Genomic DNA, 26,504 nt, shown 5'->3' on the forward strand with positions numbered 1-26,504 from the left:
TGTTTCTCAAAAGGCAACAGTTGTAACAACTACCATAAACCCTGAAGGGAGTGAACAGGGTGTGAGTGGTGAGGGGAGTGGTGAACATCAAGAAACCCCCCAGGATAAGGTGGGAGAGGTGAGTGGTACCCAAGCCAGCCAAGCCACGGTCTCTCAAAAGACTGTGGTGGTTCAAAAGGAGTCAAACACATCCCTAGTTGCATCCTCCCAAAAGGGTGCAACTATTGAAAATAGTCCCCAACCAGGGACACAGACCAAAAGGGGGAGGGACACTGAAGCCACACATTCACCAATTAAAGCCTTTTCAAGGAAGAAGAAGGCCAAGACCCTAGTTTCCACACAAGGGGCACACACAGCACAGATACATCCACCTGTATCTGTGCCTTCTCAAATTCAGCTTGATGTGATTCCAGAAAATGTGGAGTCACAACCCCATTCTCTCATAATAGAAACACACCAATCATCAAACTCTCCATCACCCTCTCTGGATGTGGATATGATATTCACATCAATTCCTGATTCTCCCTCATTAAAACTCAGGGAGGAGCCCCACTCAAAACCTGATGATCATCATCTTTTAGATGATTTGTTGGATCATCAGCCAATTCTTTCAGATGTAGTTGAAGAATCTGTGTTACCTCACTTAAAATCAATTCACACAGATTCAACAATTATGTCACTTTCTATATCAACATCTTTTCCTTCTTCAACGGATATCTCTCATCCGTTGACAAGTGGTTGTTCTTCAACGGATAAGCTTAACAGCAGTTATCCGTTGATACCATCAGTTTCCACTTCAACGGATACTCCCTATCCGTTGATGGTCTCTACACACATAACAGAAACAATTCCAACTGTAGAGGACATGGTTACTGTACAATCACTTTTAGGTTTGAGGGAAGGGAGTGATCTTTTGAGTGAGAGGCTGGGTTGCTCCCAGGCAAAAGGAGAGGTTGAGAGTCACCATATGCATGCTATTTCTTCCAGCATGGCAAAAGTGAGTGAGGGGAGTGCCACCTTAGAAGGTGAGGGTGAGGGTGTGAGGGTGTGTGTGAGCCAGGGGAGCCCCTGATGCAAGAAAATAGAGAAAATGAGAGAAAGGCAGGTACAGAAGCTATAAGGGTGGATCCAGCCATTGCTAGTGAGTCAATGAAAGTGGATGATGCAGAATAGGAAAGACAATTTCAGCAATATTACAAAGCTGTAATTGATAACATTTCCTTGGATGCTGACACTTTTACTCATCCTGTTTCAGCCTATCAATTATTGGCTGCTCAGGGCAATGTGGAGGCAGAACAGACATTAAACATTGTACACACTTCAGAATCTCTTCTCAGAGATAAAGTTGCTGTTAACAAGCTGCCTTCTCAAGCTGGTGAGCCATCTGAAGAATTTGGAGTAAATTCTAATGATGATGACTGATTCTTTGGATGAGAGCATGAACTTAGGGGGAGTAGCAGGCCCAAGTTCTGTTCCAGATCTTCCTGAATGGGCATGGGCAAAAGCATCAACACCAGGAGAGTTTGGTGTCACTTTAGTCAGACAAGTCATGACAATTCAAAAGGCCCTTCAGGAGACTACAGATGTGGGTACCAAGGCAATACTTCAAGCTCATCTGGAATCTCTGCATCTCTTGCAGTTGCAGCATTTCAAACAGAATCTAAGTATGGATGAGCTCAAGCAGGACATTGCTGATCTGAAATCCTACAATGCTGAGAAGTTGGATTCAGTCATACCTTATGGTACTATGCAAGATTTGTTGGGGAGACTGAGGAAAGAATCTGATGCTGACAAGAGGTTGGCCAGATTGGAAACCAGAGTTCAGATCATTGAAGACTCTATGGTCACTATTCTTCAGAATCAACAAACTCAAACAAATCTACTCATGCAGCTGGAAAAAGCACAAGGCTTGACCCCTACCCTTAATGATAACAAAAGGGGGAAAAATAAAGGGGAAGGGGAAGGACAGCCATCAACAACAGTTCAAATTTCTCAAGTGCGAGTTCCTGCCATCACTACTTCTCCAATTGTTCAAATCAAAGGAAAGCTTGATGGAATTGATCTAATCCAGATAGCAGCAGCTGAATTACAAGTCAAAGAGCAAAGGAAGAAGATTGATGAAAAGATGCAACAAATTTTTGGTTCTACAACTTCTCAATCACAATCTGTGAAGCATAGCACAAAAGTGGAATCAATTATTATGGAGCTCAAGCTAGTAGGGAGGAATAAGGTTGGAGAGACTTCTTCCAAGGATCTGAAACCTATGGTTCTCAAGCCCAACAACAGATCCATTAAGGACTCTACAAAGAATCCTCTGAAAGAAGTGGATTTTCCTCTTCCAAAGGCTGATGAGGACAAGCTTTTGGGTAGAAGTATCACAAAGCTCAAAGAGACCTTGGATGTGGCTGTAAGGAGGAACATGGTTATTATCTTCAGAGAGGGAAAGAGCATATGTTTGATGCAAGGACATCCCAAATTCTCAATAGCCAAGAGGGAAGAAACCAGAAGGTTGAAGGAAGAAGCCAAACAGCTAAAGGCTGACAAAAGAGCACAAGCAAAGCTTGAAAAACAGCTAAAGTCAAGTCAGGCTGAAGAACAGAAAGAAATTGAAGACAAAAATGAAAATGGAGCTATGGGGGACATGGTTGATACTGATATGGAAGAGAGAAGTAAGGAAAGAGAAGAATGGAAGAAAGGGAACAGAAAGAAGGCCAATGCAAAGAGGAAGATGGTAGATAAGACTGAAGAAACCCAATCAAAATCCAAACCACTACCTTCTATTCCTGAACCCATTGTGCCTGACCCCTTCATGAACATTCATGGTGAAACAATCATTCCCAAGGAGGAACCAATTGATTGGGACACCATCAAATTGCCCACCTTCCTAACCTCTTCTCCACCATCAAAGAAGCAGAAAAGAAGAATCAAATCAACACCCTCTAAAGCCTCAATCAAATTCACACAGAAGCCTAAGCCTAAGCCTCAAGCCTCTAAGGATGATTATGTTCACATCTGTGACATAAAAGAATTTTCAGACATTGAACTCTATCTGGATGAGCTGGAGGAAGTAAGGGGAATATCTGCCTACAGACAGCTACCAGAAAGACTAGTGTTCAAATACAAAGGAGATGGGGAAAGAACTTGGCCTCTTTACAGGATTCTGAATGAAGGCTACTCTACCTTGATTAGAGTCTACTCAGCCATACAAAGGGATTCTGGCTTTACCAGGAATGCCAAGACTGATATTCTCAACAAGATTGCCAACATAAGGAAAACTTGGAGGGAGCCCAATGCCTTGCCTAGAACATTACTCATTCAAGAAAGAGGAATTACAATTAACAAATCACCTAATTGGTTGATGGAGTTCAGAGACAACAAAGGAGTCAGAAGATTTTTCAGAATTGAAGATCAGCTCAAGATTGCCGGTAATGAAACTCTCAAGGATATGCAATCTAAGTTGGACATCAATGAAGAAGATGAAGTTGAATTCTACAGACAACTTCAACTTTAATTAGAGGAGAATGACAGGAGGCTAGGAAAGAAAACAAGGAATCAAAGGAAAAGAAACTAATCTGCTCAGGCTAAAGGAGCACCCTTGGAAACAATGTAATTCTTCAATTCCATCTCAGCATAAACATTTTTGCAGCACTTTTGAATTTCTGCTTTATTACAGTTTATATATTTGTCAAGTGTTTTGTTATCATCAAGCTAAACCCAAATTTATGCCTACAGTTCTAGTAGACATAAATAGGGGGATATTGTTAGGAATATGTGTATTAGTTTGATGATAAGTTAAACAAAACACTTAAGTAGAAATCTAGTGTTTGTAGCCTCAACGGATAAGACCATCTTGGCTATCCGTTGAAGGAGTAGCTTTACTTAGCAATAAGTTTAGTATTGTAGCACATTTCATTCTCTGGATTCAAGTTGTAATTCTTAGATGTTGTAGGAAATTATCAGTCATGTTGACTACTAGTGGATATGCAAATAGGAGGGCTAATTGTAAATATTTCATGCCTTGTAATTTTGTATAAGTGAAGAAGTATCAACGGATATTGAAGACCTTCAATGGATAAGAAACAAAGCTTCAACGGATGTCTCTAATGCTTCAACGGATAATATCCATCAACGGATAACCTTCAACGGATAAGAAACAAAGCTTCAACGGATAAGAAACAAAGCTTCAACGGATAATATCCATCAACGGATAAGTGCTTCAACGGATAAAGACTTCAACTGATAATGCATCAAAGGATAAAGCTTCAATGGATAAAGCCTCAACGGATAAGGCATCAACGGATGAAAGCTTCAACGGATGCTTAGTTCATTAGGAGTTGATAGTGACAATTCACAAGCTGACAGAGGCACATGGGTTGACAGAGACAAACTGGAATGTGGAAGCCTCTAGGAGGAATCAAGAAAATGTAGCATTTCCATTCTGATGCAAACAAGGAAGTATTCAAAGATCTACAGCCAAGCCTAAATTGCATTTGATAGAGAAATGAAGAAGAAATATGTGAAGAATCTTTTTAATTGTATTTTACAGTTTTGTCTTCACTTGTAAACTTGGTGGCATATAAACCAAGTAGCAGCTAGTAATTAGATATGAATTTTCCAGAGCTGTTTAGAAAAATCCAGAGAGAAAATCATCTAGTTTGTACTAGGAAGCAGCTGTGATTTAATTCTTTGAATCACAGATTTTTTGAAATAACACATCTCTGGTGGAACAACAAATCCACCAGAAAAGTTTTTAAGTTCTTTGTGTTCTTTACATTTGTGTTTGAATATATATCTGTCTGTATTAGCTTCAAGCCATTCACACACATTTGCTCATTAAAACACTTAGCCTTAGAAACTACTCAAAACTTGAAAAAGTTATGAGATTTACATTCAACCCCCCTTCTGTAAATCTCATTGTTAGTCCACTGGGAATAACACACTTTATCAAAGTTCCTTTTGGAAAACCACTTCACAAGAGGTACTGTAGATAAAACTTTATTTTTTCAGAAATGTTAATGTCTCTAGTATACTTGTTCAAATCTATGTAGATGATATTATTTTTAGCTCTACAGATGAGAAACTTTGCAAAAAGTTTTCCAAATTGATGCAAAGTAAGTATGAAATGAGTATGATGGGAGAACTAACTTACTTTCTTGGTTTGCAAGTTAAGCAAGTTAGTGATGGAATATTCATTAGTCAAACTAAATATATTTTTGATCTTTTAAAGAAGTTTGATCTAATGGATTGCACATCTGCAAAAACTCTCATGGCCACTGCAACTAAGCTTGAATTAAACACTACTGAAAAGTCTGTGGATATTTCAAGTTACAGAGGCATTGTGGGCTCACTTCTGTACTTAACAGCTAGTAGGCCAGATATAATGTTTGCTACATGTTTATGTGCTAGATTTCAGGCTGATCCTAGAGAATCTCACTTGATAGCTATTAAGAGAATTTTCAGATATCTCAAGGGAACACCAAAACTTGGCATTTGGTACCCTAGAGATTCTGGTTTTGATCTAACTAGTTATTCAGATGCAGATTATGCAGGTTATAGAATTGATAGAAAGAGCACAACAGGAACTTGTCAATTTCTAGGAAACAAGCTTGTGTCCTGGTTCAGTAAAAAGTAAAATTCAGTTTCTACTTCTACAGCTGAAACTGAATATATTGCTGCTGGCAGTTGCTGTGCACATATTTTATGGATGAAAAATCAATTGCTAGACTATGGTTTGCAAGTTGAGAGGATTCCTATTTTCTGTGATAACACAAGTGCAATTGCCATCACTGAAAATCCAGTGCAACATTCAAAGACAAAGCACATAGACATCAAGTACCATTTCATAAGGGAACATGTGATGAATGGTACTGTGGAATTACATTTTGTTCCTAGTGAAAAGCAACTTGCAGATATCTTTACCAAGCCACTGGATGAATCCACCTTTTCAAGGTTGGTAAGTGAGTTAGGTATGCTTAATTACTCTTATCTGAGTTATTTTGCAAGTTGTAATGTAGCCAGAAATTTAGTTGATTTTTAAGTCTTGGATGAAATTTTGGATAGGTCGAAATTTGCATCTCGACGGATGACCCTTATCCATCGAGTTTAGTCATCCGTCGATATACTACTTGCTAATAAAAGTCAATTATTTTTCTGGAATACTTTATGTCTCGACGGATATCAGTTTATCCTCATCCGTCGAATTATCTAAATCTCAGCCGTTAATTCCCTGAACATTATCCATCGAGTATACTTACATTTTGTAAGCATTACACGACGGATAATGGGTGGAATTTTTACAGTTTACTTTTAAACGGCTATTTTAGGCAATATCTATTGGTTAATTTACTTTTCTTTATTATTTTTATCAATTATTTTTGAGATAGTATAAAAGCTTATTTCATTCCAATTATTTTCTCTTATCATTCTCAAATTCAACTGCTTTTATTTCATTCTCCCTCAAGCAAATATTCTCTTTCTCTTCAAGCTTTCATTCTCTAACAATGGCACCTGTAGTAAAGATTATGTCTCAAACTGGGTTTATTTATGAGAAGAACAACTTCACTGCTTTGGTCAATAAGGGTATTCAGCAATCAGAGGACTATCACAAGATGATGGACTTTGTGAAGAATTGCAAGCTAAATTACGCCATACTGGAGTCACCCACAATCTTCTGTGAAGTTGTTGAAGAGATGTGGACCACTGCTATCTACAACTCTGCTGACAAGACCATCACTCTAACCATCAAAGGTAATGAGTTATGTATCAATAATGATGTGATAAAAGCATGTTTCAAAATTCCTGATAATAATGTGACTTCACCACACAATGACACTGATATTATCAATATGCTTAATTCCATGCATTATGCACTTCCTACTACTAAACTAAGTGATATTAGGAGATTGGGTCTTAGGAAGGAGTGGAGTTTCTTGTGTGATGTGGTTACCAAAGTTTTCTCTGGAAAAGTCAGTAATTTTGATTCAGTGAATATTTCCATGCTTAACATGCTATACATGCTAGTTACATATAAATTTTATAATTTCAGTGACCTTGTCTTGTTTGAGTTAGGTTTTAAACTAGGTGAGTTAGCTAAAAGAGGAAAGAATGTGTATTATGCTAGATTTTTCATGTTATTGGCTAACCATCTATGTCAAGAAATTGTGCTTGAGAACCCAAACAACAAACTGGCTTGTTGGGTTCAAGAGAGAAGACTCATTGCAGATTTGAACAGAGCCAACCATCACAGGGATGTGCCAATGTTCTATTTTCCTATAATGCAGGCACCTCAGGTAAGTGAGGTAAGTTCATCTATCCCTACAACTATTCCAACCTCCACTATTTCTCTGACTTCAGGAGTAGCTATGGCAACTGTGCCAATGACCAAACAGTTGCCTACCAAAGCCTCCAAACCCTCTACAATTTCTAAATCTAAATCAAAGAAAACCCCCTCTGGCATCTCTCAAAAGATGCCAGTTGAAAATCCACAAAAGCAAAAGAGGGGAGTGTGAAGGAGGGAAAGTCAGGTGAGGGAAGGGGTGAACATCAAAGAAACCCCAAGAATAAGGTTGGAGAGTTGAGTGAATCCCAGCCTAGCCATACTGTAGTTTCCCAACAAACTGCAGTGCTTAAAAAGGATAAAAGCTCACTTCTAGCTGCATCCTCCCAAAAGGATGCAGTTATTGAATAAAGCTCTCAGCCAAGAGCACAGGCCAAAAGGGTTAGGGACACAAGCTCACCCCAAACTTACACAAGAAAGAAGAAATCTAAAACCTTTGGGGATGCACAGGGCATACACACAGTGCAAACTGGTGCTAAAGACACAGTCCCTGCACTCTCTCAAATTCAGTTTGATGTGGCTCCAATAAATGTGGAGTCACAGCCAAAATCTCTATTTATAGAAGCATCTGATACACCATACTCACCAACAAACTCCCTGAAAGTGGATATGATAAACACTTCAATTCCTGATTCCCCTTCTTTAATTCTGTTGGGGAAGCCAAAATCTAGTGCAAGTGAGCATCATCTTTTAGATGATTTGTTGGCTCACTTGCCAATTCTTTCAGATACTATTGTGACATCTGTGCCTCAAATATCTTCAATCAACACAGAGTCAACAATAGTTTCTCTTCCCACCTCATTCATTTCTACTCTCTCGATGGATATTGTTCATCCGTCGAGTAGTGATTGTATCCCGACGGATAAGCTTAACAGCAGTTATCCGTCGGATAGCATTACCACTCACTCGATGGATATCACTTATCCGTCGAGTATCTCTGCACAACTTCAAACTTCAATTATTTCAAGTGCAGAAGATTTAGTGGTTTACAGTTACTCTTAGGACTGAGAGAGGAGAGTGTATTGAGTGAAAGGCTGGGTTGCTCCCAGGCAAAAGGAGAGGAAAAGAGTGAAAATCAGCAATCCATTTATTCAGGATTGGAAAAAGTGAGTGAGAGGAGTCCCACCTTAGTAGGTGAAGGTGAGGGTGTGAGGGTGGGGAGCCAGGGTGAGACCTTGATGCAACAAAAGAGAGAATATGAGAGAAAAGCAGGTACAGAAGCTATAAGGGTAGATCCAGCCATTGCTAGTGAGTTAATGATTGTGGATGATGCTGAAAAGGAAAGACAATTTCAGCAACATTACAAAGCTGTAATTGATAACATTTCCTTGGAAGCTGACACTTTTACTCACCCTGTGTCAGCCTATCAACTTTTGGCTGCTCAGGGCAATGTGGAGGCAGAACAGACTTTGAACTTAGTACACACTTCAGAATCTCTTCAAAGAGATAAAGCTGCTGTCAATAGGATGCCATCTCAAGCTGGTGAGCCATCTGAAGAATTTGAAGTAAATTCTAATGATGATGACTCTGTTTCTTTGGATGGAAGCATGAAATTAGGGGGAGATGAAGACCCAAGTTCTGTTCCAAATTTTACCTGAATGGGCATGGACAAAGGAATCTACACCAGGATAATTTGGTGTATCTTTGGTCAAGCAGGTTATGGCTATTCAAAAGGCCCTTCAGGAAACTTCAGATGCTAGTACCAAGGCTATTCTTCAAGCTCACCTAGATTCTCTACATCTCATGAAGATACAACAATTAAGATAGAATCTGAGTGTGGATGAACTCAAAAAGGATATAGCTGACTTGAAGACCTACAATTCTGAGAAGCTGGATTCAGTCATGCCATATGGTACCATGCAGGATCTATTACTGAGAATGAGGAGAAAATCAGATTCTCAAAAGAAGCTGGCCAAGCTGGAAGATAGAGTTCAATTTATTGAGAATTCTGTGGCCATCCTTCTTCAAAATCAACAGTCTTAGACAAATCTTCTCATGCAACTGGCTAAAGCACAAGGCCTAACTCCTCAACTTGATGATAACAAAAAAGGGGAGAGAGAACCAAGTAAGGGGGAGAAAGGACCAAGTGAGGGGGATAAACTTCAAGTACAAATCAGCAAAGTAATTGTACCTTCAATTACTGTCTCCAAGCCACCAGTTGCAGATGGTATAGATCTAATTAAAGCAGCAGCAGCAAACTTGAAAGTTACTGAGAAAGGAAAGTTGAGTTTGATCAACTGGGATAAGATTGATGAGGAGATACAGAAAAAGTTTGAACTTGTCAAGGAGCCAGTTAAGTCAGCCATCCATCACTCTCAAGTCAAGCAAATCAGTGTGAATGAGATGAACATGAATTATCTGCAAAGAGGACAATCTTCCTGCATCAAGTCTCCAAAGGCTGAAATAATTCTTAAACAAAGGGCAAAATATCCAAAATTATCTTTGAAGAACCCCTTGGACACTGTGTATGAGACACCAAAGCCTGATGAGAAGAAGCTTCTGTCAAGATCAATTGTCTTCTATAAAGATTCAGCTGATTCAGCTTCAAAAAGGAGAATTGCTAAGATATTCAGAAATGGAAAGGAAATTTGTGTGGTAGCTGGACATCCACAATTTGCTCAAGCAAAGAGAGAAGAAAAATCCAGATTAAAGCAGGAAAAGAAGCAAGCTGCTCTAGATACAAAGAAGACTAAACAAAAGAAAGAGCAGATTGCTATCTTGGCCAAGCTACAGGATGTGAATTCATCTCAACAAATTCCCTCTCAACCATCTGAAGCTGCTGAATCAAAGAAGCAAATTGAAGAACAGAAGAAATCTCCAAGAAAGAAAGAATTGGCTAGAAGAACAAAAAGGAAACTGGATATTGTTGACAAAGAATTGGAAGATCAATTTCCTAAGGTACCCACACCAGCTACAACTCAAGCATCAAATCCCTCTGTGGTATTTGAAGATATAAGGGTGGTGGATCCCTACAGGAATATTCATGGTGAACCTATTGTGCCCAAGGATGAGCCAATAGAGTGGGATAACATACCAATTCCTGACTTCAGTTTACCAATCCTTAGCAAGCCAAAAAGGACAAAGTCAAGGGCAGTCAAGAAAGTGAAGCTGTCACCTCTCAAATCCAAATCAGTAGTTAAAGCTCAACCCAAAGTCAACAAGGGATACTACTTGTACTTGTGTGACATCAAAGAATTTTCTAATCTAAACCTCTATCTGGATGAACTAGATGAAGTGAGTGGAATTGATGCATATAGAAAACTACCTGAAAGGTTAGTGTTCAAGTACAAAGGAGGAAAGGAGATTGTGTGGTCACTTTACAGGATTCTTCAAGAGAGCCAAGCTGTACTGATTAAAGTTTATTCATCCTTCAAGAAAAACTTTGGATTTAATGTAACTGCAAGAAGACTAATATTGAAGAAGATTGAAGAACTAAGGAGTATTAGAGCTAAAGATGCACTCCCAAAGACTCTAATCGTCCCATACACAGGGAGAAGAGTGCATCTAAGGCCCTACTGGCTGATGGAGTTCATGGATGACAAAGGTGTGAGAAGATTCTTCAGGTTAGAAGACTAACTGAGTATCTCTAGCAATGAGACTCTCTTGGAAATGCAAGAAAAGCTAGATCTCTCAGAATCTGATGAACTGGAATTCCACAGGCAGCTCCAAAATCAGATTGATGAAAACAACAGAAAGCTTGGAAGAAGATCCAGACCTTCAAGAAACTAGAAAAATCTGCTCAGGCTAGAGGAGCATCTTGAAATGACTGTGAGCCAAACTTTGTACATTTTGATTAATTGAAGCACTTTCAGTATTATCTACTTATCTTTGAAGGTGTATGTTTAGGATGTTTTGTTATCATCAAGTATCTCTTAATTTATGGCTACAATTCCAGTAGACATAAATTGGAGGAGATTGTTGTGCATATGTTGTGTACTTGATGATTTCATAAATAAAACATCTAAGTAGATTTTACTTAGTGAAATAATGTAGCACTCGACGGATAAGAATTATAGTCCCGACGGATAACTCATTATAGTCCCGACGGATGTTGACTTATTATCCATCGAGTGAGTAGCTTATGTAATAATGAGTCTGTAGCACAGTTCTATATACATCTTTGTATAGATTCTGTAGTAGCCTATAAGTCATGTTGACTTTAACTAGATATGCAGAATAGGTTGATTAATTGTATATAAATGATGTCTTGTAATTTTGCATAAGTGAAATGAAGTCAAGTGCCAAAATAGCTATCGACGGATGATTAACAAAGCGATCGACGGATGATCAAATGACTATCAACGGATGTTTAATATAGCAGTCGACAGATGATCAATGAAGCCATCAACGGATGTTCAGAAAGTCGACGAATGATCATATATCCAACGGATGTTCATAAAGTCTAACGGATGATCATATAAAGAATTCAAACAACAGTTGAACAGTGAAAGCTGAGCACAGCCATCGAGATGTATACAAATTTACCGTGGAAGCCCATTAACTGGGTAATAGGGGACGAAAAGTAGCAAAGCTTAAGACTGATAGTTTTTATATTTATTCAGTCCTTTTGACTTTGCAATTTTGGTAATATATAAACCAAGAACGTAGCAAATAGAAAAGAGTGAGCTGAGATACAAAAATAGAGAAATCTTTGTAAGCAGAATCTTTAGCATTTCCCTGCATTCTCAGTAGTTCAATTTGTAAGCAGTTGTGAGCATTCTTGCACACAGAGTTCTCTCGATATATTATATATATCTCTGGTGGAATTGTTTAAATCCACCAGAAAGTTTTTAAAGACTCTTATTTTTAATTACTTATGTTTTGATTCAATTAAGTTTCTATTCTGCATTGAGCTAATCAAAACACTTATATCTATATTCGAGTTGAACATTTTTATTTCGAGAAAAGGTTCAAGAATTCCATTCAACCCCCCTTCTATAATTCTTGCTATATTGTCAAGGGACTAACAGGCTTCTGGAAAAAAAAATTCCAGGCTCCATTTTTCTGATTTTTTTTATGGTTTTGGATAGGTTATTAACTTTTAAGGGTTCCTGTAACAACAAATCATGGGTTGCCTCCCACGAAGCGCTTCTTTTTCATCATTAGCTTGACGTCGCGTACCTTCCTCAAGTTGACAATAAAACGACATTAACCACTTCCCGGTTTGCCGTGTCCCCATAGTAGTGCTTCAAACACTGACCATTAACCTTGAATGCTTGGTCCGGATCATTCTCAAAAATCTCCACCGTTCCATGTGGAAACACAGTTTTGACAATAAAAGGTCCAGACCACCTTAATTTCAACTTCCCAGGAAAAAGTCGGAGACGAGAGTTGAATAAGAGAACTTGTTGCCCCGGCATGAATAACTTAGGATGTAGCTTCCTATCGTGCCACCTTTTCACCTTTTCCTTGTACATTTTGTTGTTCTCGTACGTTTGGAGTCGAAATTCATCAAGTTCATTAAGCTGAAGCATTCGCTTCTTTCCAACTGCATCTAGATCCAGGTTCAACTTCTTCAACGCCCAATAGGCTTTATGCTCAAGCTCCGCAGGTAAATGACATCCCTTACCATACACAAGTTGAAACGGAGACATCCCAAGTGGAGTTTTGTATGATGTTCTGTAGGACCAAACAGCTTCATCGAGCTTTAAAGACCAATCCTTCCTTGATGGACAAACAACCTTCTCTAAAATGCGCTTGATCTCTCTGTTAGACACTTCCGCTTGACCATTTATTTGCGGATAATAGGCAGTAGCAACTCGATGATTCATATTGTAGCGCTGTATCATAGAAGTAAACTTACGGTTGCAGAAATGCGACCCTTCATCACTTATGATTACTCGTGGCATTCCAAACCTTGTGAAAATCTGCTTATGAAAAAAATTCAACATTGCCTTTGCATCATTTGTCGGTAGAGCCTTGACTTCTACCCATTTTGAGACATAATCGACTGCCAGCAAGATGTACTGATTGTTGCAGGACGAGACAAAAGGCCCCATGAAATCGATTCCCCAAACATCAAAGACCTCGACTTCAAGAATCACATTTAACGGCATCTCATCCTTTCTCGTAAGATTTCCCACTCTTTGGCAACGATCACACCTTAAAACAAACTGATGAGCATCCTTAAACAAAGTAGGCCAGAAAAAACCTGCTTGCAGAATACGAGCTGACGTCTTCTCACCACCATAGTGTCCACCATAACCTGTGGAGTGGCAGTCTCGTAATATCCCCTTCATCTCACAGAATGGGATACATCTCCTGATGATCTGGTCAGCTCCCTGTCTAAACAAATACGGTTCATCCCACATATACCACTTCACCTCATACAGAAACTTCTTCTTTTGAGCTGTGGTCAAATTAGAAGGCATTATATTGCTGACAAGATAATTCACAATATCTGCGAACCATGGCTCTTCCTCCTGAACTGCGAACAACTGCTCATCCGGAAAAGATTCGTTGATCAATGTCTTATCATGTAAAGTAGACTCGGGATTCTCCAATCTAGAGAGATGGTCGGCTACTTGATTCTCAGTACCTTTTCGATCCTTGATCTCTAACTCAAATTCCTGTAGTAAGAGCACCCAATGAATAAGTCTCGGCTTCGAATCCTTCTTGGAAACTAAATAGCGAATGGCCGCATGATCAGTGAATATTGTCACCTTTGTCCCAAGCAAATAAGATCGAAATTTTTCAAAACCAAAGACTATAGCCAAGAGCTCCTTCCCAGTAGTGGTGTAGTTCATTTGGGCCCCATTTAAGGTCTTGCTAGCATAGTAGACCACATGAAAGAGATTATTCTTGCGTTGCCCAAGAACTGCGCCCACCGCATAATCACTCGCATCACACATCATCTCAAAAGGCTCTATCCAATCCGGTGTTGTAATAACTGGTGCAGTGATCAAACTCTTCTTAAGAGTCTCGAATGCTGTTAAGCAGTCATCATCAAATTTGAAAGGCACATCCTTCTCAAGCAAGTTGCACAACGGCTTAGATATCTTCGAAAAGTCCTTGATGAAACGCCGATAAAAACCCGCATGACTAAGAAAACTACGGATTCCTTTCACAGAAATAGGTGGTGGAAGATTTTCAATGACTCCCACCTTGGCTTTGTCCACCTCAAGACCTTTGCTAGAGACCTTATGCCCAAGAATAATGCCTTCACGCACCATAAAAAGACATTTTTCCCAATTGAGCACCAGATTAGTTTCCACACACCTTTTGAGCACTACACGAAGATTATTCAAACATTCATCATACGAGTGTCCAAAGACGTAGAAGTCGTCCATGAACACCTCGACATTATTTCCAATCATGTCAGAGAATATAGCCATCATATATCTTTGAAAAGTGGCAGGTGCGCCATATAACCCAAACGAAACTCTGCGAAAAGCAAACGTGCCAAATGGACAAGTGAAGGTAGTCTTTTCTTGATCCTCTGGTGCAATACAAATCTGATTATACCCCGAGTAGCCATCCAGAAGACAATAGTACTCATGACCAGCCAACCTGTCAAACATCTGACCAATAAACGGAAGAGGGAAGTGATCCTTCCTCGTGGCCTTGTTCAACTTTCGGTAATCCATGCATACTCTCCATCCTGTGACTGTTCGAGTGGGGATGAGCTCGTTCTTTTCATTTGCTACAACAGTGATACCTCATTTCTTAGGTATACATTGCACGGGGCTCACCCAAGAACTGTCAGAAATAGGATAAATAATTCCTGCATCCCGCCACTTCAGAATTTCTTTCTTCACCACCTCTTTCATGATAGGATTAAGTCTGCGCTGTTACTCAACAGTTGGCTTACTACCCTCCTCTAGCAGAATCTTATGCATGCAATATGAAGGGCTGATCCCTTTGATGTCTGCTATGGTCCATCCAATAGCCGATTTGAATTCTCTCAAAATCCTTAAGAGCTTGTCCTCCTCACTACCTGAAAGGTCAGATACAATAATAACAGGTAAAGTAGATGCATCACCTAAAAAAGCATACCTCAAGTGTTCAGGAAATTGCTTAAGCTCCAAGGTAGGTGCTTCCTCTATAGATGGTTTGAGCTTTCCTTCAGCATTTTTGAGGTCAGAAGCACCAAGAGATTCAAAAGGCATGTCTAGCTTTCGCCTCCAGGGAGAAGCATTAAGATATTGTAGTTGCTCATTGCCATCCTTATCATCACTGTCAAAATCCCCCACTAAGGCCTTTTCTAATGCATCAGACATTAGCATATGATCGAGTTCTGAAGTAACGGCAGAATTAATCAAATCCACTTTTAAGTACTCCTCATCTTCAGTAGGGAATTTCATTGCTTTGAATACATTGAATGTCACATCCTGATCCTGCACCCGCATAGTAAGTTCACCCTTCTGCACATCTATCAAGGTACGACCTGTAGCCAAGAAAGGTCTTCCCAAGATTATAGGAATCTTCTTATCTTCCTCGAAATCCAGAATCACAAAGTCTGCAGGAAAGAAGAGCTTATCCACCTTGACTAGCACATCCTCCACTATGCCTCTTGGGTAAGTAATAGAACGATCAGCCAATTGTAGAGACATGTAGGTGGGATTTGGATCAGGCAAATCCAACTTTTTAAAGATCGACAACGGCATCAGATTGATGCTTGCTCCCAAATTACAAAGGCACTTGTCAAAAGACAACTTGCCAATGGTGCAAGGAATGGTGAAGCTACCTGGATCTTTAAGCTTTGGAGGTAACTTCTGCTGCAGCACAGCACTGCATTCTTTCGTTAAAGCAACAGTCTCAAGGTCATCCAGTTTCACCTTCCTTGAAAGAATACTCTTCATAAACTTCGCATAACTAGGCATTTGCTCCAGAGCCTCAGCGAAAGGTATATTGATGTGAAGTTTCTTGAACACCTCCAAAAACTTACCGAACTGCTTATCCAGCTTTTGTTGTTGCAATCTCTTAGGGAAAAGTGGTAGAGGATAGAGCTGTTTCTCCCCTGTATTACCCTCAGACAGAGTGTGTTCAACAATAGTCTTCCTTGGTTCCACCGCTTTCTCCTTTTTCTTAGCTTCTTCATCTCCAACTTCACCTTCTCATTCTTTTACTTTTTCAGCATCAGCAACTTTTCCAGACCTTAAGGTAATAGCCTTGACTTGCTCTTTAGCTTCCTTCCTTCCTGGCACTTCAGTGTCACTGGGAAGTGTGCCAGGTTGACGATTGAGCACTGCATTGGCTATTTGACCGATTTAATTTTCCAAGGTCTTGATCGACACCGCCTGACTCTTGTACAACAGCTTAAGTTCCTCAAAATCAGCACTAGTGGGTGCAGTTGCACCTCCCTGTTGAGGATATGATTGCCTTTGAGCATATTGCTGTGGTTGCTTGAATCCAGGTGGATTGAACTGCTTACTCATACCTTGCTGATATGGTTGCTGAATAGCATTCTGATTATTACCCCAGTTGAAATTTGGATGATTTCTGTTGTTAGGATGATAAGTAGCTAGCACAGGCTGCTGTTGTCGCTGATAATTGTTCACATATTGAATAGATTCGTTAACAAGAGAACAATGATCCGTAGCATGAGAACCCGCACAAAGCTCACAGACCATAACTATCTGATTGACTCCATAGGTGGCTAGAGAATCGACCTTCATAGACAGCGCTTGGAGTTGCGCTGCAATAGCGGTGGCTGCATCGACTTCCAGAATACCTGCTACCTTCCCAGGTATCATCCTTTGAGTTGGGTTTTGATGCTCATTTGCAGCCATAGTCTCAATAAGATTATAAGCCTCAGTATAGCTTTTGGCCCACAATACGCCTCCAGCTGCTGCATCGAGCATGGGCCGAGATTGGGCCCCTAAACCATTATAGAAACCAGTGATCACCATCCAATCAGGCATTCCATGATGTGGACACTTTCTCAACATCTCCTTGTAGCGCTCCCAAGCTTCGCACATAGATTCTGTAGGTTGCTGCGCAAACTGAGTAAGAGCACTCCTCATAGCAGCAGTCTTTGCCATTGGATAAAACTTCACCAGAAACTTTTACGCAAGATCTTGCCAAGTAGTGATGGACCCAGCTGGTTCGGAATGTAATCAGTCCTTAGCTTTATCCCTCAGAGAGAATGGGAAAAGCCTCAGCTTGATAGCCTCATCAGTTACACCAATATATTTGAAAGTACTGCAGATCTCGATAAAATTCCTTATGTGCATGTTGGGGTCTTCAGTCGCAGCACCTCCAAAAGAAACAGAATTCTGCACCATCTGAATAGTGCCCGGCTTGATTTCAAAGGTGTTAGCCTGAATAGCCGGATGAAGAATGCTTGACTGAATGTCATCAATTTTAGGCCGAGAAAAGTCCATAAGAGCTGGATCTGCCGGAACAATACGATCACCCATGATAACTGGCTCTTTCTGCTCACTTCCTGAATCCGAATCTTCAAAATCTATTTTCTCCGGAATATCAAGAACTTCATCTGTCTCCTCAGCTGTATCTAAAGTCCTCTTGCGAGTACGAGAACGAGTTTGCATAAACGCTCACTAAAGTACCTGAAACACAACCGGAAATAATAAGTAACACGTCTTAATCACTGAGTCCTAATGACCAATGATGGTAAGTACATAAACTAAACAAATACGCCGAGTTCTCGGCAGCGGCGCCAAAAACTTGTTAGGGCGAAATCACGTGCTAATAACACACGCAAGTATACGCGATCGCATGTAATATAGAATACTTTCTAGTTCGTTACCACAGAGACCCAGACTAATTATGTTCAATTAAACTCACTCACCAATGTATGATTACTTCTCAACGTTAAGACAATAACACTTAGATTTGATTAACTAATTATTAACTACAATTAACTACTAAAATTAACCACTTAATTATCACTTGAACTAACAATATTAAAACACTCATGAGATCACAACTTCATTACTACTTCCTTCAATAGTCATTGTTATTACCCTTAACATGCAACAGTGATGATATTAATCGAATAACACAAAACTGATAAAAACCAACTTTCATTGTACTAATACCATTCTACCAAACATCCACAATTAAAATAGAAGTTGAATAGGCATCAATTATGTTGAGTCCCTATATGTCTACAGAAATTGACAACATAACGATTTAAGAACAAGTTATTCCTTTTGATTACACAGGGCGACTAAAACGGTTAGAGTTACCCACTAATCATGCAACATCATACATGAACCTATGCTAGCATGGCAAGTTCTAAATCTCAAGATCCACCGTCGCTTCACAAGAGATTAACACCCTATCTTATATGTTCGCGACGCACATAAGACGAATAAACACAACCAATACTAGATATCATACAATCATCGCACACTAAGGTATTAAACAACTACTAAAGAATTCCATAGTAAATCCGTTACGACCCCATGATCACGATTAGCCCATGATAACACTCATCGTCATCATGGGTTGATATGAAAGCATGATAAATAAACACAAGAGAATAATAACTAAACTAATTATATTAAACCAGAGTACGTCACAAGAGTTAATAGGTTCAAAGTAAGAAAACTAGCATCCAACGTTACAACGAAATAAGAATCACAAGAAAATATGCTTCCTCTTCGTTGCGGTGTGCTAAAACGGTCTTCTTCCTTATCTCCTTCGCTCTTCGATTAATACTACGATCCAACCTTCGTGAAACGTCTCTGAAGTCTACTTATATAGGAGTCCCATAAAACCCAGATTACTCAGAAGTTGGAAGTCAAACAGAAGTAGGAGTCTAAAATAATTATTCTGAATTCACGACCTTGCGCGGCCGCTCAGCTATGCTGAGCGCTCAGCATAGCTGAGCGCTCAGCTTCCTGCGCGGCCGCTCAGCATAGCTAGCGGGCGCTCAGACCCCTTCTGAAAAAATGGTCTGTTTTGCTCCGTTTCTTCGCTGTAATCTGCTCCTACCTTCCCACTTACAATGCTAAACACATGCCAAGACTTATTATTGATGAATTCTCCCCCGAAATGCAACTAATACCCTGAAATGCACAAACACTAGAAAAACGCATCAAATACACAAAATACTTGATTTCAAGACACCAATTTAAGCTATTATAAGACGTTCTAAGTGATATAGAATGCCACTTATCACCGACCTCTCGTCTCTTTACCGTATTTTTTTTAAGTTACTGTAAAGTAGAGTTTCATTGTTTATTTTTAAATTTTCTTGTTTTGTTTTAAATTTGTACATTAAATTGTTATATGTATATTTTTTAAAAAAATAATTAGAAAATTTTATTTTATAGGAATTTTAAAGCATGTGTTAAGTCACAGTCCCCTGACAGAAAAAATTGGATGGAAAACAGAGAATATATATTTAAACACAGGGTAGAATTTTATTAGTTTGGAACATCATCATCTTTGTTATACTCTATTTGTCTGCAATGATACAATGTCCATATTAAATTATAAATAGGCTTATCATACAATGAAGATGTCACGAGTCGGCCATAGTTTGTTCAGTCCAATTTGTTTGGTTAAGAATATATTTGTTTATTCTAGTTGCAGACTTGTGTTGGTTGGCATGTCTGTTTAAACTTTTCCAAATTGTATCAATGTTAAAACAGATAAACCCTTTTTTTTAAACGATCCGTCAGAAACTAGACTTGACTGCAAAAATAAGTCCAGGCCAACTTTTGGGATGTACACTTCAACAAGTTTTCCATCACAAAATTATATACACTATCTTTTTAATACTCAATACTCAAATCTCCGCTATTAATTTTTTTAGAAAAAAGAAATGTTGAGAACTTCTAAAGGACTAAAATTAACAGGTCATTAACAGAAAATTTTATGATTATTAGAACCAAAATACCCATTTTTTAAATTACGAATCCCAAAATGCCTAGGTTACCAAAATAGTAAAAAAAATATTCATTAAATAAGCATTTGTATAATTAGTGTACATATTTTTCAAATTTTACAAATAATGCGTATAAGTGTTATGCGTATTCCAAAATTTGATTTAGACTATAATGTACGTGCGTGTATGTTCAAATCAAATTTGAGAACCGAAAATATGTATGACACATATATATTTTTTAGTAAAAATTGAAAAGTTAAAATACGTAATACTAATATAGGTATTTGATAAATATTTTGAACTTATTTTGCATTGATAGGTATTTTGGTCATCTGATTTTCAAAAGGATAATAATTGGGCATTTTTCAAAGTTTATCTCAAAAACATTTATACAATAAATTATATTTATAAAATTTTAACTTTCGATAATATGTCTACCTTCGTTGAATATTAGACTAATTGTACAAAGAAGAAATTTACTTGATCGAGTTTGGATAATGTATTTATTTTGACAAAAACTTTTATATCTCACATATCTTATAAAACTGAGTATTTAGAGTATTATTAAGTTTTTTATTCGGTTATTAAGTAACAATTAACATATTTAAAAATATTTGAATAATGGGGAAAAAATCATTTCACATAAATTTGGTATGAAGTTAACAAACTATATTCATTCAATCCAAATTTGGTAGCAACGACACGAAGACATATAAAAACTAAAATCCTTAAAAAAATGAAAATTGATGATAACAACGATCCATTCTTACCCTCATATACAAGGGCATATATAAAAAGATGTTATTTATCTATTTGTTACCAGGTGTATAATTTATAAGCAGTAGAAAAATATAGTTATCCATAAAATAATAATTAATTAACAAAAACAGGAGTGATATGAAACCAATTGCAAATACATGGGATTTGGCAAGCTGTTATTGAGTTTGTGGTGGGGTTGTCTTCTCGTTCTATTTAGACTTTTTCTTATCTACACGTAACATAAAATATTATTATCTATACAGTGTACATGGACACATATTTTTTGTGTTCAACTCCTTATTTCCATATATCTCTGATCGCTACTCATAATCGAAGTAGAATCCCTATTCATATATGATAGTCTACATATACGCGACTTCAAATATCACATATTTTTGTCAATAATAAGGATCATCACCAAATTTTTGGTGTTTCAAATATTACGGATTTTACTAATAATAAAAATGAAAATTACTTTTTTTGTTTTGTAAAATATTCATATCTTCTTAAACAAAATAAAATATTTAAATAAATTTAATAAAATAATTTATTTTTATTTTTATTTTATTATAACATCACAATTCACAAGTCATTTTCTTTCATACTCTATCTAAAAAATTATATAAATAAAATAATAATAAATGACTTAATGCTTGTTAATTTCATAATGTTGACATGACAAACCAGTCAGCAAATGAATCATGAACCATTAAAATCAATCTTAATCCAACGGCTTAGAAAGCTCCCCACTATTTAATTGGCAGGTCGGCTTTCTTGCCTTTTTAAGCCTTTTATATTACGATACTAAAACAACTTCATTCCACATTACACACACAAATTTTAACTCTCCCCTGAACCATCTTCAACCCAAAAATAGAACCCACCAAAAGGTACTTAAATTTTGGGTTTTTAATCTTTTCCTGATTTTTTTTTGCAGTCTTTAACAAGAAATAATAATAGTATGTGTTTGTGTGTATATATGTTTGTTGTATGTGTAAGCAATAAAAAGGGATGGTATTCTTGTTTTTTAATGGCTTAAATTGCGGAGAAAACAGATGTTGAAAGTTGCTTTAGCTCAAAAATCAAAAAAGTTATAATTCTTTTCTTCTTTTTTTTTTCTTTCTGTTCAGGTAATTTGATAACTTGGGTTTTTTGTTATATTATTGTCTGTTGTTGAATTTTTGATCATGATGATGATGTTTTGATGGGGTATTTTGTTATTTGGATATATGTGTTTGTGTGTATGTATGTAAATTTCTTGTTGTGTTAGGTTTTGAGTTCTTGTATTTATGGAAGTTTTTTTTTTTTTTTTGAAATTTATGGAAGATTTTATTATGTTAAGATATGTTCTGTGGTATATGTTTGAATTTCTATTGCTATGGAAGATATTAATATTTGTTAATATGAAATTTTGAATCGAGTTGTGGATTAAGTGTTAATAGGCTTAATCAAGGTATTGAGATGTGTTCATGTGTTTGCTCTAAGTCCAGATGGGACTAGAATGGATAAATTCGCGGAACACATAATTATAGGGACGATTATTTTATCTACCTAGTATTCGACGTAAGAAAAGGAATTTTCCACTTCTCGTTCTTGTACCGAATAGGAGGTTTTTTTATCCTGTTCGTCAAATATTACTAAGTTTTGAATTATGAAGTTCTAGTCTATTATTAATGTATGGCTGTTGATAGTGGTCATTTATTTCTTTATTTTCAATCCAGAAGATGAAGATATTACAGTGGTTGATTTTTCACTATAATATGCAGTATCCGGAATTGTTTTGTTGTAATTTAACCACTAATGAAGATTGATGGTTGTTATCACTTTGTAAAATCATATTTACTGTTTGTTTATTACCTAATGACCTCTGTTCTTCCAATTTTTCTGGATCAATGTTCGTAATTTTACTGTCCCCCCCAATTCTTGTTGTCCATGATGGTTCCAAGACTTAGCTAGTGCTGTTTTTTTCACTTTAATAGTTTTGCAGATATTCCAGTCCTTTTTTCACCCATACCTTTTGCTAATTCCAATATTAACATGACTTATATACACATTTAAATTTGTAATGCATTTGAGAAATTTTAGAATGTGGGAATGCGAAATTATTCGATTTTTGTGTATTACTCAAATTTTAAGTGGTAGCTTTTGTTTTTCACGTAGACAGTTTTAATATGAAACTGTATATAATGAAGGCCTTTTGACAGGGTTTGTGTTTATCGCGGTAAAAAAAGAGCATACGCGATAAATGGATAGATTTTGTGGAAAAAGAACTGTTGGTGGTCTCTGTGTCCCTAAGAAGTCTTCCAGCCTTGTTTCGAGAGATGCTGACACTAGTAATGGAGATGCGCAATTCTGCAATAGACTTGGATGTAGTGGCAGGCTTAAATACACTACGGCCACCCAAGTTGGAAACCCTAGGAACTCCAAATCTTTGAGGCCTTCTATTCATTCGGCAAGTGCTAAGGAAACTGGTGGGCGTATTTCTAGTTCTTCCTCCATTGTGAACAGTGCAAAAACTAAATTGCCAGATTCTCGCAGAAAATTGCGTTCAGAACTAGAAACGGAAAATTCAGGAAGTAGCAGTTCTCACGATGAAATAGAATTTCAGGAACTTAGTGTTTTACAAAGAACAAATACGAGAGGATTCCAATCAAATCTTAGAGAAGCCGAGTCTGGGATTGTTGCATCTGTTAATGTAAGGAGCTCTACTTTAATATCAAAAACTAGAATCCAGAATTCTTTTTATAAAAGACCTGGGCTGACAGATCAAGATGGTTTACCCAGATCATCTAGTTCATCTGGGAGCAATGACCAAGGGCCTAGTGGCTCTGGTAATGCTAGTAAGCATGGATTGAGAAGCCTACGCTCTTCTATATCAGCTGCACTCCGCCCAGGTACTTCTTTGTCAGAATCCAACATTAGTAAAAGGAGGGATATTGTAAAGAAGAAAATTCCTGAACGAGAAGCCAGCTCCTCTGGTGGAGGGAAGATCAAAACTAGTGAACGTGGACATATCTCTAATCCTACCAATGGCTTCGCTTTTTCAGAACATAGAAGAAACAGGAATTTGCCTCCTAGAAGAGAGAATGGCATGGCATCAGTTCAGTCTCGGAGATTAAACAACAGTAATACTAGGACAGGGCACCCCAGTCAAATGAATGGAACCAATTTGTCATCCGCTGAATCCTCTGTTTTCCGGCGACAAATGCCACGGTTTGAAAGAAATATATATTCTAATGCTAATTCATTACGCGAAGAAGCATTCTCAGGTGGGTCGAGTTCTTATAGCCATTCGAACAGTGCCAGTTATAACGACCATGCGACAACTATGCCTTCAGCAGATCATGGCAATGCCCGTTTAGTGAACCGTGATGGCTCGCGACAATATAACATGGACAATATTGCTGAGGTAATTTCATTAGTTTGTTTCAGATTTATATTTTTGTTAATGAGAACTAGTAGGATGCAATATTAAGTCTCGTAAAAATCTGCTTTATGATATAATTGTGATAAATCTTTAACTATTTGCTTTCTGCTTTGCTATACCCTCGTAATGAATTATTAATTTCCTGCAGGTATTACTAGCTTTAGAAAGGATTGAACAAGATGAAGAACTTTCATACGAGGTATATGTTTTTTAGTTTTTCTCAAGTTATGTAGTACCCAATTTAGGCGCTCATCTCAACTTTCGATTTCTGCAGCAATTACTTTCTCTGGGAACAAATTTGTTTTTCGGTGGGCTTAGCATTTATGATCAGCACAGAGACATGAGGCTGGAAATTGATGATATGTCATATGAGGTTAGTCATTCTGATATGAGCATCTGTGTTGAAATACTTTTCAATTTGTCTGTTTCCCATCCATTATTTTCATTAGTGCTAACTTAAATGTTGAATACTCAAAATAATTAGTCATGGTGAAATGTGACTAAATTAGATTATGTGTATTCCATACAGGAACTATTAGCTCTAGAGGAGAAAATGGGTAATGTAAGCACTGCTCTTTCGGAGGATGCATTATTGAAAAGTGTGACAATGAGTACGTATCAGCCTGTATCTACAGATGAAGAGGAAGCAACAAGCACCATCAAGAGAGAAGATACAAAGTGCAGTATTTGTCAGGTCAGATACCTACATAACAAATATCAATCTTAAAACGTTTTTCCATTTAGTTGTTTCCAATAATAAATTGGTCAGGTTTGGAAATCCCTTTCCCTGGTAACTTGTAATGCTGGTCTATGATCTTCATTATACTCATTATAAATGAGTGAACTTATGCAAAGTGGTTTCATTTGTCTAATTGGCCTCATTGACATCATGTCAAAATATTATTTTGACTGTAAGACCAAATTTTTAATTATCCTCACATGTGCTTTATGTTGTAATTTAAGTTGTTCTTACAACTGTTTAGGGAAATCAGATCATCTAGGTTAAACTTTAATTTCAACCAGAAGCCATACTCTTGTGGTCTGAATATTGTGTAACACTAAATCTGGAATCTCTTCTGCCTAGTCCAGATAGGATGATCCACCTCATCTTCCCATATGAGAATATGAATTTACTTAGTGTAGTAAGGACAATGATTGAGGATGTACTTCAGTCGAACTCTTAGATTCATTTTAAAGAGTTATTATTAGTAATAATATTCTGATTACTTGGTTTCACCAGAATTGACGTTGTATCACATAACAAATTATCTGATTGAATATATACGCTTGTGTTATTTGTGGCTTGTAAAGGTGCAAGGATGTTCATGATTATGGAAATGCTTTTGAGTTTCTGACTAGCACAGCATCTGCAACTGCTGAGCCTTGCTACCGATCTGATCCCTTGTTTGTTTTTTCAGGAGGAATATATGACTGGAGACGAAGTCGGGAAGATAGGCTGTGAACATGGATATCACACGGAATGCATAAAACAATGGTTGCAATTGAAGAACTGGTGCCCCATATGCAAGGCTTCAGTAGAGCCACGGGAAATATCGTAGCTCTCGTTACTAATGGAAATTGAAACCAAGTGTGGTTTGGACAATTAAATATGCTTTGTTCTGTACATATCGTATCTGTCAGGTCACTTTCTATTTCATTATATTTACTCGTGTACATACTCCATACGCTTTCAACATAAGCAATAATAACCCAGGCTTTAAGCTTTGTGGTTATAAAAATAAGTATTACTGCGTGCTTTATTATATAGATTTTGGATGTTTTGGCCATTCTCCCTGTAATTGATTTTGCAGTTCTAATTTCTACAATTTCTATTGGGTATGGTGCTATAATAAAAACACAACTAGCTGCAGCTTTAGCCAAGTCGAGACTACTTGATTCTTTATAAAAATGGCTGCTTAATACTTCATAAATCCGTGAATTTCAGCATTTTAAGTAAGGGTTAAGTATTACTTTGGTCACTCAAGTAAGAGCCATGTATCAAAAGGTTCATTCTAGTAATCGGGGTATCACTTGTACTATTATAGTGGAGAGTAGTGACACACCTTTAAAGTTATGTTGACTTGTCGAAAAACGTAACCCCGTGTCGTGGAAACATAAGTGTACACATGTGGATACTCTCTTTCTTGTCCCGTCTCTCTCTCCTTTTACCCCCTTTCTTT

At 37.6% G+C, this 26,504-nt stretch overlaps 1 protein-coding gene and 1 non-coding gene across 3 annotated transcripts; both read left to right on the plus strand.

The window, feature by feature from the left end:
• The first annotated feature begins 17,197 nt into the window (after nt 1–17,197).
• Nucleotides 17,198–17,304, plus strand: LOC141683520 (small nucleolar RNA R71). Its single transcript, XR_012560342.1, has one exon. It is a non-coding gene; the product is annotated as a small nucleolar RNA R71 (small nucleolar RNA).
• Nucleotides 17,305–21,655: 4,351 nt separating this feature from the next.
• LOC141666283 (uncharacterized) lies at nt 21,656–26,111 on the plus strand. 2 transcript variants are annotated; one of them, XM_074472275.1, is made up of 6 exons: nt 21,656–21,787; nt 23,102–24,306; nt 24,473–24,523; nt 24,599–24,697; nt 24,854–25,018; nt 25,743–26,111. In XM_074472275.1, the coding sequence occupies exons 2-6, from the start codon at nt 23,143–23,145 to the stop codon at nt 25,881–25,883; spliced, it is 1,620 nt and encodes a 539-aa protein (XP_074328376.1). In that variant the 5' UTR covers nt 21,656–21,787; nt 23,102–23,142; the 3' UTR covers nt 25,884–26,111. The 2 variants fall into 2 exon arrangements, with proteins under 2 accessions (XP_074328376.1, XP_074328380.1); XM_074472279.1 differs by lacking the exon at nt 21,656–21,787 and adding an exon at nt 21,894–22,027.
• Nucleotides 26,112–26,504: the final 393 nt, after the last annotated feature.

Source organism: Apium graveolens, chromosome 1, assembly GCF_009905375.1.
Source record: "Apium graveolens cultivar Ventura chromosome 1, ASM990537v1, whole genome shotgun sequence".
Classification (NCBI taxonomy): domain Eukaryota; kingdom Viridiplantae; phylum Streptophyta; class Magnoliopsida; order Apiales; family Apiaceae; genus Apium; species Apium graveolens.